The sequence below is a fragment of the Bombus bifarius genome, unplaced genomic scaffold (genome assembly GCF_011952205.1).
Source record: "Bombus bifarius isolate JDL3187 unplaced genomic scaffold, Bbif_JDL3187 scf7180000007980, whole genome shotgun sequence".
NCBI lineage: Eukaryota > Metazoa > Arthropoda > Insecta > Hymenoptera > Apidae > Bombus > Bombus bifarius.
The window spans coordinates 328,058-341,170 of NW_022884365.1; the positions used below are offsets into that span (position 1 = coordinate 328,058).

A 13,113-nucleotide genomic window follows, 5' to 3' on the forward strand; every position below is an offset into this window, starting at 1 on the left:
CCTTCTTCTATAAAATCACCAAAGTTCAAATTACTTAACGCATCAACTCAAAGTTGCCTAAACTTTAGAAAAGTGTTCAGTTGCCTATCTACGTTTTAGCGGATATACAAGCAAAGAGAAAGAAAGAACAATGAACTTTCAGTAATATAACACAATCACAGATCTGTCGTTACTCCGCAATCTCCAACGTTTCCACTTACCGCTGCCTCGAAGGAAATGTCTTTTATGCAATCCGCTATCTGTCGACCATCCCCCTAGTAACCTTATCTTCTCGGATATCGCGCGACTGGTTGGCGAACGTCTCTTGGAACGGCTCATAGCTCGAATTCCGGCGACGACAATTCGCGTTCGTTGGAGCGGGACAAAGTTTCCCCTTGAAAAAATTCGAAGGAAACACGATAAGGATCGCGGGCTGCTGATTCGAGAGAACGATCGCTGCCACGTCGGCAGATACGCGTAAACGAGACTGTCCTTGTTCTTTAACGATTCTCGTCGACGACGTAGGTGATCGTGATCCGGTTCGACGTCCTGACAGTTTCGAAACGGTGCGACAGCGAGAGAAAAATGAAAGGTCTGTTACTTTTCGATTGGAATGAATCGCTGTCGTGTTCTCGATTTCCAGAGTCAAGTTTCTTGAAAAGTTTCGAGAAGCAGTCCTGAAGTTTGGAATGTAAGTACAGTGAGCGACGAGGTCAATGGAAATTGTGGTTCATCGTTAACCTTTTCACGCTCGATGTTGCGCAATATTATACTTTAAAGCGATATTAAGTGACTCAACGATAAACGTATTTGTTCTCGATGAAACTATTTTTCCGTGTTAAATTCGCACTGCTCATAAATTTTATCATTTTACAATATGTTTTTCTTAGAAAAAAATGGGGAGAATTATGTTTCTATTCTCAGTACAGATGAAGTATCGGTTTCCAAAGAACAAGGGGCATTCGGTTCTGCAGGGGTTAAGGAGATTATTTTCAAGAAAAAGTTTTTCATCGAATTTTGAATGTATTTGGATAATTTTGTCTGTTCTAATAGAATGTATGATTCCGTCAATAATTTTCTTATACCAAGTGACAAAATTTAATTCTTTTGGCCTCTACCTTGGTACAGATTGTGTGTATAACGACATAATTTGAAGAAAAAAATATAACGGACGTAAACTGTCAGCTTAGAGCTGGTTTAAGATCGCGGACTCTATTCCCGTGAGATTTGCCTCATTTTCCTCAGCTTTTACATCACCGCACAGAAAAAGACAAAAAGGCTGAAAGAAAGAAGGAAAATTGAAAATGTCGCGTACCTCTAACTCTAATCTCGTTACCTACTTCCGATCGTCGCGGGTGTCAAGAAGATGCTCATCCTCCTCTAGTTTATCAGCTCTTCGACTAATCTAATGGAATTCGCAAATCTGCCGCTAAGAAAATACTCTTCCTTCTCGCGGCTGGAAGGAAGAAAAACGACGTCACAAAAGAGGATTTCATCGGTTCCTTGTAATTTTCTCAAATTTCCCGCCAGTGAGGCTATCCGCTCACGTCGAGACAATTTCCACGGGATATGCGTGTCAGCTGTTACAAAGGAAAGCAAATATTTACACGTCGCCGACTCGGGATGTCCAATTATCGCGTCCCGAGGCGTTTTATCTCGTGCGCTAACTTTCCGACGATATGCAAAGCGGCTCTATTAATTTTCCACTACGTCGGGAACGCGAGGCAACGGAAACACGGGGAACGCGTCTGTACTGTATCCTTGAAATTTGCAACGAGGCCTCGGCCTCGCGAATGAAAATTCAAATCTACTGCATTATGGAACGCGTTTTCATTAATTTTTAATGGCGCGAGTTACATGCGGCACGCCGACAGCTGCCAAAACACCGAACGAATTCGCTTGAAATTCGGGCCGCACTGTTAGCATAAATAACCTGAGTTATATTAACTTTTATCCGGATAGCAGGTTGTAAGAACTACGCCTTGGAAAACCGAACGTATTCGGTACGGTTATGTTGAAATAATACGCTGCGAACTATCGGAAAGCGGTTTCCTTTGTTCGTTTTTTGATCATCCGCTGGAAAGTTATTCAAGTTAAAGTAGCGTACTCGAGAAAACACTGGCAAGCTGTTTAGTCGTTTCAATTTTCGTTCAATTAAAATTGCAACAACCAGAGTCGATATACGAACTCCCCATTTGTCTCTTTACTCTTTGATGTTATGAGTCATAAGATGATTGAGAACCGGACTCCATTATATCATTTCAGTATTATACAGGTTTACCTTGCTCTTCAACTTCGTTTCATCAATAATTAACAAGAAGAAAAAGGAATAACCATATATTATTCCCTCCGTAATAGCTGTACTACAGTTTTCAGTGAAAAGCATTCCACGCGACGGTGAGCGCATACCTTAACGCTGTGCAAATTATCTGGCCTCTAATAATAATTAAAAGCCCAGCATAGTTGGCACATTTGAACACTGCAAGGTTTCTGAATTTCGCGAGAAGAACCAAACGTAGTTCGAACTGTCGAAAAAATGCGGTGCTCTCGACTAGGTAAGAAAAAAAAAAAAAATAGGTGGGAAACTCGAAACCTCGGTTGAGACGGGATCGCGAATACCCAGCTAAATGTCGTCCCCGGCATTTCGCTAATTACCAACGCAACACACGAGCTACTACTAATTACGTGGTCCCGCTTAATGGGAAACTCTTAACGAGGGACAAAAGATTCGGCCCGTGAACAGGTTATACGCCACCCTGGCAGACTGTGAAACCATGCAAATTCCACCATTTATCGCTTTTAACTTTTCCTTGATTATTTTCTGCTTAAATACTATCGCAATCTCTGCGAAATATGTACTTTTATCGAATATCTTGTAATTCTTGTAATACCTTAAATTTCTATATGTATTAGATATTTATAATTTTTATATGTTTCAGAATTATTTCAAATTTTACCAATATGTAGGTATAATTCTGATAGTCGAGCACTGCTAATAAAATGTCACAATTTTTCGTATAACATACATCGTAAAAGGCAATGTAGCGTATACAGAAAAGACGTGTAAGTAGTATAGAGCGTTATAAATCAGGCAAAGCATTTTAAGACGCGCGTTCTATTTCAGTCTTCTTATACGTAACAGCGTAATTTTTTAAACCAACTCTCTTGTTAACCTGAACTTTTTTAAAGCTTATATTATTTGTATATTATGTTAAATTAATCGTTATGTAATCGATAGAAGAAACGTAGCGACGCTACGAAAATACTATAAAATATTCTTGGAGTTCGGTCGAGTAAATTCTTCGAAGTACAAAAAGCTCTTGAACTCGGAAGCTTCGGCCCTTACTTTGTTTCAGCTTCAACTGAAATACGTAAAGTATTTAATTCACAATCATACTCTATTTCTTCCGCTAGTTATAATTTCTGTACTTTATATACTTTAATAAAAATTATCTCATCGGTTACCTGTCGAAATCGATTCGATACTTCTGGAAGAAAAACTTGTGCTGAGATCTCCTTAATTTGACACGTGCAAATTCACGTGTTCAATTAACGAGAGTTTGCGTGTAATTTGTAGCAATCAAAATTAAATTGCCACTCTGTATATATTATTTACAGCTTGGCAAATCAATTACATTTTTAATATTATTTATTATTGAAAATCTAATCAACCTAAAAACCACCATAAACAATAACTTGCATTGAGAGTAAATTCAATTGATCACATAAATGGTGTAATAGTACATTCGAAATTTTGATTAAAAAAAAATATATAAGATGCAACTTGTATGATAAATTCGCGAATAATTGTCAATTATTGTGGAAGTCGATTAAAATATAGAATAACAGCTACAAATTATTCGATCGATTGAAGACGCGTTTTTCTACTTTACAGATGACGTTGCAGGTTTCCTGGGTCCGGCACAGAGACGTTCATCTGCTCACTATCGGTCGTTACACGTACACGAACGACCAGCGATTCAGGCCGATTCACAATGCACAGACAGACGATTGGACGCTCGAAATCAAGTATCCGCAACTGCGGGATAGCGGTTATTACGAATGCCAGGTCTCAACGACGCCGCACATGAGTCACATCGTATACTTGGACGTGATCGGTAAGCTATTTCAGACATCTTTACGTTGCACGCGTTACAAATGTTGTGTGAATGTAGTTTGTCAAGATTAGAATGATCATGTTGAACTACAGTGCACGTTTAATGGGAAATCGTAGAAAGTAAATTTATTTCAGAATATTTCACTTTTATCAATATGGAATTATAGAACATAGATATTAGGTTAAGTAAAAAGTTCTGAGCGTTTTTCGCTAGATGTCTTTAGTGAGCCATATCTCACGATGTGCACATCGCATCGAGTCATAGTATACACCGATTTCAAGGTGATATTACGCATCAAAAAGGTTCTTTGTCAGTTTTGTGTTCGGTGAAGCCAGTTGTGTGTTACAGCGTTCGAAAATGGAGATAAAAAAAGAGAAAATTCGATACATTCTTCAGTACCACTACGACCAAGGTGAAAAGGCGGAGCAGGCGGCCAAAAAAATTTGTGCTGTTTATGGACCCAGTACAGTATCGAATGCAACAGCAAAGCGGTGGTTCCAACGATTCCGTTCTGGTAATATGGACGTCGAAGATGAGGCACGCTCTGGTAGGCCAATCGTCGAAAATGTGGATAAAATCATGGAAATCGTCGAGTCGGACCGGCATGTGAGCACTTATTCCATTGCCCAGGAACTGAAGATTAGCCAGAAAACCGTTTGGAACCATTTGCATAAGGCTGGTCTCAAGAAGAAGCTCGACGTATGGGTGCCACATGAATTGACGCAAAAGAACCTTTTGGACCGAATTGATGCCTGCGATTCTTTGTTGAGACGTAACGAAATCGACCCATTTTTGAAGCGGATGGTGACTGGCGATGAAAAATGGGTCACATACGAGAACAACAGCCGAAAAAGATCGTGGTCCAATCGCGGTGGGCCGGCCCAAACGATCGCCAAGCGTGGATTAACGGCCAAGAAGGTTTTATTGTGTGTTTGGTGGGATTGGAAGGGAATCATCCATTATGAGCTGCTCCCATCGGGGCAAACACTTAATTCGGACCTCTATTGTCAACAACTGACCAGACTGAAGCAGGCGATCGACCAGAAGCGGCCAGAATTGGCCAATAGGAAAGGTGTTGTGTTCCATCAAGACAACGCCAGGCCGCACACATCTTTAACGACGCGTCAGAAGCTCCGAGAGCTTGGCTGGGAGGTTCTATCGCATCCGCCGTACAGTCCAGACCTGGCACCAAGCGATTATCACCTTTTTAAGTTTTTGCAAAATTTTCTTGATGGTACAAAACTGGCCTCAAGAGAGGCTTGTGAAAATGAGCTGGTCAAGTTTTTTACCAATAGGGACGAGGACTTCTTCAACCGCGGAATTATGAAATTGCCTTCAAAATGGACAAAAGTAATCGAACAAAACGGCGCATATTTAATCTAAATCGAATAATCTTGACTATGTTAATTTCATCGTCGAAATAAAGCGAAAAAGCGCTCAGAACTTTTTACTTCACCTAATATATAGTAGTGTTTGTTTTTATGCACTCATTTTTGTAGAAAGCAAAAGTATTATATATTCTGATATAAATGGATGTGGTGAGATAATCACTGTGAATAGATATAAATAGCAGTAATTGATACTAGACAATAACTAAATTGCGTTAAATTGTTATATAGTTGATCATGAAAGATGAAGATATACTCGGTTAAAAAATTTATATGGCTAAATCCTTATAGCCCAATTCGAACAACACTTAATGTTTAGTTGTTAGAAATTTTATGAATAACTACTTGCCAAGTAAATTTGTATTCTATAGGTTTAGATATCCTTCGCTTCAGAGAATCGCAAGAACAGCGTGGAGAAGAGTTAAAATTTGAAACTTAAATTCAACTGGAAACTGCAATAACATTTATGAATCATGACTAAGATATCGAAGAGGCAGTCTCCTAGGGATATTTCGTTTTCCTAATATATTCAGCCCTTTAATAAGATGAATTTTACATTTTCCCGCATTCCTGGCACAAGGATCTGGATTTTTGCATAACTGGGTCGCGCGACTGCTTGTCAGCCGCCTTCAAACCGTATCATCGCGAACGATTCATCGCCGTATATGATTTTAATTAAACGTTAGTAGACGGTTAACGAAGGGCTAATTACACCGCTCTACGCAACAATTAGTTAATTCTAATCTGAATCTGCCCCAGTTCCCCGGCCATTGCGAGAAATTTAAGCTGGGCTTAAATCGTGGCACGGTGCCAATTGAACACCTGGGATTGGTTGATACCGATTTCCAGTTAAGCTACGACGTCGAACAAGGCTTTGATTACGGGAGATTACTTCCCCAACTTGAATTCCAACTGGTTAAGCTCTGTTTTCTATTCCTCACGAAACTGATACGAATGCACACGAAACACGGTAATCGTTGCTCCTGCTATCTTCTTAATCGGCATTTATACTCGTGAGACGATCCTTTATAGCCGCAGAACAGATTACGTGCTACAATTCATTTCTCTGTCAAATGTTAAGTACTTGTGGCTACACTTGCTTATTTGAGACTGATACACGTATCGTGTTTAAGACATTTTATACTCTGATTTGATTAGCGATGAAACGAATTATTATATGTCATTGCATCTGTATGCGTAAAAGCGTAAAGTTCCAACGTGTTTACATTAGATTTGACTGAATTTTGTTTTACGCGAATATAAAAACATCTAGTATCCTTAGTAGATGATAGATTGAACAAAATTCGTCTATTAGGCAACGTAGTATGTTTTCCATTGGTAAAAGTTCAGATTTTCTTCTTTGCGGCATGTTTATTTACCCGATTAGTATGTGTTTACATCGATTAGTAAGCGTAGAGATTTACATAACATGTACATGATGTGCAGAGAAACGGAACGTAAGTGGTATAGGTCGCCATAAATCAGACGAAGCATTTGAAGAGGCATTTCCTATTTCATCTTTCTCCTTTTTTCATTTATGAGATAGTAACTACGAGTTTATAATATTTGTTGACTTCTCTCTGGGAGTTGGCAATTCATAAATATTTTATTCAAATCAGAATAGTTTTTATAACTTCGATCTACATGAAATGAATTTTTTCTAGCGTGTAGGGAAAAATAGTTCATAAGCAAATTTTATACTTGTAATAATTTCGAATGATATGAATTAAAGTTAAAATGTTACGTCTGTACGACATATCAGTTTCACATCCCTTTAACCGCCAACCCCATAAAGCTCGGGAACTTATCTCGTTCTACAATCAACGTTCTGCAATCTACAAGAGAAAGTGTTAGTGCTTAGCCAACAGATGCCTCGCGTGGCACACTTACCTCGTAGATATCTACTATACTTTAACCTAAAATTCCAGTTTCGGTTACCAGTCTGCGTCCTCGATCCACATAAAATGAAATTGCCCTTACGCAAAATTAATCCTATTCATGGTAGCGCATTAACATTTTACGTAGCATCTTCACGTAATTATGTGAAGTCTCATAATCGACGATTTGCAATGAACAATTAAAAGAAAAAGTGTAATCGAACTATTTTCCGCTTCAAGATGTCCCGTGGGAAACGAAGAGTTTCGAAGTCGTTTAAATATTCGGCAGGAAATTTCTCATCGATGGGGACAAATTGATTAAAATGGCCGATAGGAGAATGTGACGAGTCCGCTGAACATTCGACTAGTTTCATGACACATCAAACGAACCTCTCGTCGAACGTTTCGATCCTACAGAATTTGTATATCATGGGTCACAGGAAATATCGTATCTTTTCTCTTCGATTTTCCGGAAAAGGAGGTCGAGAGAAAGAGAACAAGAGTCTAAAAAATGTATCTATTTACAAAATAAAAAATATATCTTTTCAAAATATACATATACATTTTGTGGAATGGCATATTTTATTATAATAATTATTGTCATTTTGTAATAGATACATACGATGTTACATGAACATATAATTTATTTTAATGAAAAATCTTTTCATTACAAGTAAAAGGACCATATTTTATAAATCGCCTTTTACTATTTATAGCTTTACAAGTCTGTTTTACAAGCGAATTATTAAAACGATGATACAAAACTTTCTCAATATAAACATATATGTAATTATAAATCAATAGAAACCAAGCTAAACTATATACTTCATTATTTTGGATCGTATCAATATAAATTTTGAATCAAATTTGTTTGTTTAACAAAGGGTTTGTATTTCTTCGCGCCGTTTTGCAATCGATTCGTTCAATTATTTCAGAAAAATTTACATTTCAATTACGGTGCATTTGTTTTGCGCGCGCCAAAAGCTCGGTCGTCGCGTCGCAGCTACGCGTTATCAGCCACGTTGAAACGAAACAATCGCGTTCAGATCTCCGAGACTCCATTCGCGTTTCTCTTTCTCATAGCTCGCGCGCGAACTTTTCCACCTGGATATCAACGAAAGGGAAGCTCCCTCACTGCCTTTAATAACGTCGTCTCTGCACCTTTAGCGTGGAAAATTTACTCGGGGAAACAAAAGGAAATACGTTGGATTCTAGTCGATAAGAAACTCGACAGGAAGAGGTCAGAGCAGCGACGATGAAACGTCGCGCTAATGAAAAATAATGTCGGGATCCTTATTAGTGTTTTCATTAACCTTTATTAGCAACGCCAAGGGTGCGAGGTAACTTCGCGTTCTCCGCTTACGTGACCCTATTAAAGTAAAAATATGAACAAAGAAATTACGTTAAGCTGGTGTTACATTTTTAAATTATCGTCAGTTATCCTGTCGAGAAAAGTATAAGAAATTTAATAATACTTTCACGTAACTCTGATTGTAGTGCGTATCATCGAATATCACAGGATGTAGCGTACCTAAAAATCCTTTCTTTTTTCTTGTTTAAATGATCGGTCGATTAAAATATTGAAAAATGATTTCTAAAGTGAATTTATTTTTATCTGATTTTTATTCGATAACTTATTTACACGTAATGAATATTCGTTGTTTTGCTCCTCCTTCAATTAAATGGATGCATATGTCAGCAGTAATGAATATGTTTAAGCTGTACTCAGCTCTACTAATACTCTAGCCTCTTTCGTTAATTTCCATACTCATTTTCGTATATGTGTTATCTCTCGTAATTATTCGAATAACTTCAAAAGTCTATGTGCACTGGTCGAATAATTTAAATTTCGAGCACATACAAATTCCTAATCAATAATACAATGGAAACAGCGTTCGTTATTCCAATAAATAATTATATGTATTTATGATAGCAAGAGATCTTTAGTTAACTTTTACAATAAAAATGAACTGAAGCATGAAATGTGTGCGCCGTGTGATTAATTACGAGCGTTACTGTCGTATTAAAAATCAGGTGAAAATTTGAAATTCAGGAATGGTCATTTTCATACACGTCGTATCACAGTTATCGTTAGTAGAATTATAAACACAACTAGTTGAATCGAATCATGATTCATACAAATATTGATATCCCTAAACCCATCGAAATGAGAGATTACAGAAGATCCGACGACCAACGAAGCAAAAATCGTTTATTGGTGCATGTATATGTGACCGTAGCCGCAAAGCTCGATCTAATTTGTGAGGAAATCAGTAAATTGATTGCAGGTGGGTAAATATTGCTCGGCACTATCTTCAGGTAGATGGATTCCGAACTTTCGGTAGCGAAGCCAGTCTGCAAATATTGCCACTTCCTCGCCAGGCTCGATGCTTGTACAGGAAATCGCGCTCCCGTTTGCATACCATTATTGCTACGTCGAACATCTTTGCGATACCTTCGCGGTTTTAAACTACGTGAACGGTTCTTGCAAGAATTTTGTAGACTTAGTCGCCAGAAAACAGCTGAAAAATTTGTAAAACTAGTTTCTCATTTCCGATTGTATTTTAACGTAACTTTATTAAATGGATCTCCGAATGTCGTTTAAGAGGAATTTCTCTATTTGGAAGAAATTACAGAGAATGGTGTTTCATTGCCTTCATCTTTTATCTATTTCCTATCACTCGTAGTTTCTTTATAATTTAATCAATAAAAATCGTAATTTCTTAATTATTAACGTTGTATATGTTAATTATTAACGTCAAAGTGAACACTGCTTGTTTCAATAAGTTTTCTCAATGAGATAAGACGAGTAAAGACACGAACAAATTAAGAATCGTAGTACCATATCCATCATCGAAATCTTTTTGATTAATTGTCAACGTATGGATATATTTTAGTTCGATGGACCGCTTAAAAGTAACTTGAGACGATGACCAGATTCGAGCAATATTTCTTAGATGCATTTGTCACATAGTAAGGTTAAAGAGAAATATTTATTTTCATCTTCGTCCACCTGTAAGAAACAAAGTGTTCGTATGAAGTTTGAACACCAAAGAATCATTACTGACGGAGTAACAACTCCTGTAAATTAGTATCGCTAGCCTCTATTAACGCGTTAAACTCGATTTCACCTTAGCGGACGTTTCGCGTGCATGATACTGTCGGCTCGTATTTCATCCCCTCACGCCCTAAAATGTGCCTATGAACGCTCACTTCTTCTACCCCACAACCTCTTTCGCGCGATCTGCAAATTTGCAATGTCCATGCCTCCCTACTCACCCCACTCTTCCCGACTTACTTCACCTCTATCGTTCCATTTTTTACTTTACGACGCCTTAAAAACTCACAACATTGCCCACTTCACCCGTTTTCCAGCCACTCTCCCAATCACAAGAATGTATTTGCGTCTGCTGCGTGAACCTGAAATGTAGTTGCTCATCGATCAGCAATAATCATCAACGATATCGTCGTTGACGAGTACAAGCGCATTACCTTTCAACACCATTCATTACCTGGAGAATGGCGACGATGATGAATTAAATGAACGAACGAAAACAAAATTAAAATACGACAGTAATAAACATTGCGGTAATTGCACCGCTCGATGCCTTAAATATTTAGATTAACGCAGAAATTCAATTAAATCTTTTATTTATAAACGAAGATTTACTTACAAAGTTCGCTCGGATATCCTTCGTTTGCCGAGTCTTCGTGTTTTCCTCCCTTTCGTCCTTCCTTTCCTTGTTTGCTCACGTCCCTCCACACCATTATCGCTTCGAACCGCGTCGATCATGGAGATAACGAACAAATTTTGGTGGATCGTTGGTCGTTAACAACTTGTAAATACGTGGTAGCCAAGCGACGGAGACAAAGTGCAACATCTGCGAGCGGACAAGGCACCTTCATGGTCGGACATTAGGTCGACTTGTTCTACTGACAAGTTTCTGCAGCGGCGCCACGTTGCTTCACTCGATTCACTTGCAGCACACTTCGTCGAAACTTGCTCCTTCCTCGACGCCTCTATATTCCCTGTTCTCTATCCCCGATATCTGTACAACGCGAATACGAACAGGGAAATCCTCTTCTACGAAAGTCGATAACGCGCTGTTGAATTATTATCAATGGACCGAGTAAATCCATAGACTAGTCTGATAAAAATCGGGCCAACCTAATGTTTCGTATATTCAAGTTGGAACTTGTATTCAGGTTTTCGAAATGTAGATTTTAGTCTTCGAAAGAGAATAAGATAAGAGCCTGGAGATTTTTGGCTGAATTTAGAAATATCGGAGAAGCAATTATATTTACTTCATAATCAATTGAATCAATTTAAAAGAAGTATCTTTATAAGTTAAATTGTGGATCTTCTATATTATTTCGACAAATTATAGTTTTTAGCCAATGATGTAATACTACGTTGCCTTGAATCCCTAATTATTGGAATGTACATAAATCACTCAATGCGAAAGAATTATTATCAAATGGCCGTAATTCACAAGACAAGAAATCGATCGTAAATCATAGCAGCAGCTTCTTATATAAATCATTGTTACACATAGTTCTCAGCATACGATACAAAGGGAAACAACTAGATATTAGTATCACAGAAACACGTCGAACAAACAGACATCGAACATGGTTATCAAAGGTTTCGCTAACATTGCGGGATCGTTATCAAATTTCGTGTATGCAACGTTGCCGAGTTTGATTTCCAAACCCGTTACGTAAATGAATTAGCAAGATGCGCCTTCTAACTCGATCCTGTAGCTTTCCTCGTGTCTAGGTCCTCGTTTCGTGAACGTTCGCTTTTGTGTCACGCTTCCAGCCATGGTAATTATCAAGCAATGTAACCTATCAGCGACGTTCCGATGGCAGAATTTCTAAGGTACGTCAGCATCGTATTCAACGAAGCCCGGCATGAATTGTTAAAGGCCTCCTTTGGATTCTATTTATGCTCCCTTCGAATCTCGGCTAAGGGACAGCGACGCAATCGCGACGCTCTGAAGGCACAATGCGCCCGTTGCGCGTTTCCAGAGACATCGAAGATTAATGAAATACCTGGAGGTACTGAGAACTGGGCTCAGAGACGCGCCGTAACTCGATTACTTGCGGCTGTTTATCACGATGTCGATAAATTAAACGTTTGTCGTGCAACTTTGTAATAGATGAATAGTAAAGTTGCAGTGGCCGAAGCAAAAAGTATCTGTACGTACCGTTATATTCTAATGCGTTCCCTTTTATCTACATTTTGGTCTCACAGTGTGAAATTTGTTGTGGTCACACGAAGATTCTGCTGTAGGATACGAAATTTTGTATTGAGCGTAATTAATTAATATGTAACCAGTAGATAAGCGATAACGTTCCAATAAATACAGTGATGCTATACAAATACTTGTTGTAGCCATTGTATATAGTGGTGAATTTCTATTTCTTACAATTAAGAAGAAGCATCGATCAGACAAAATTAAAAAAATATGCAGACCACAGATAGGAAGCACGATAAGGAATTTTAAAGTACAATCTCGTGTTATCAAAACTATCGATACGCATCAGCTAAACATTCCAAGAATGATCCTTTGTTTGTTTGATTACAAAATTTCAGAGATTTACCACCTATTTTTAACGAGCTAATATTTGTGAGCATAACAAGCTAAGAAAAATGAATGTTGTCATGTTGCCCTTGTGTGCTGTTCACATAGTACTGCATCATTAACAATTTTGAGAGATCATATGATGTGTCATTGAAATATCATT

General features: G+C 38.1%; 1 protein-coding gene across 4 annotated transcripts in view; it reads left to right on the forward strand.

Moving 5' to 3' along the window:
• Nucleotides 1-13,113, forward strand: part of LOC117204777 (lachesin-like) — a 186,313-nt gene that overhangs the window by 57,949 nt on the left and 115,251 nt on the right. For 2 of the 4 annotated variants that reach the window (XM_033442506.1, XM_033442507.1), the window contains exon 2: nucleotides 3,875-4,097. In XM_033442506.1, the coding sequence (XP_033298397.1) occupies nucleotides 3,875-4,097 (223 nt within the window). The remainder of the gene's footprint in view (nucleotides 1-3,874; nucleotides 4,098-13,113) is intronic. The other 2 variants (XM_033442508.1, XM_033442509.1) reach the window with 1 other exon arrangement.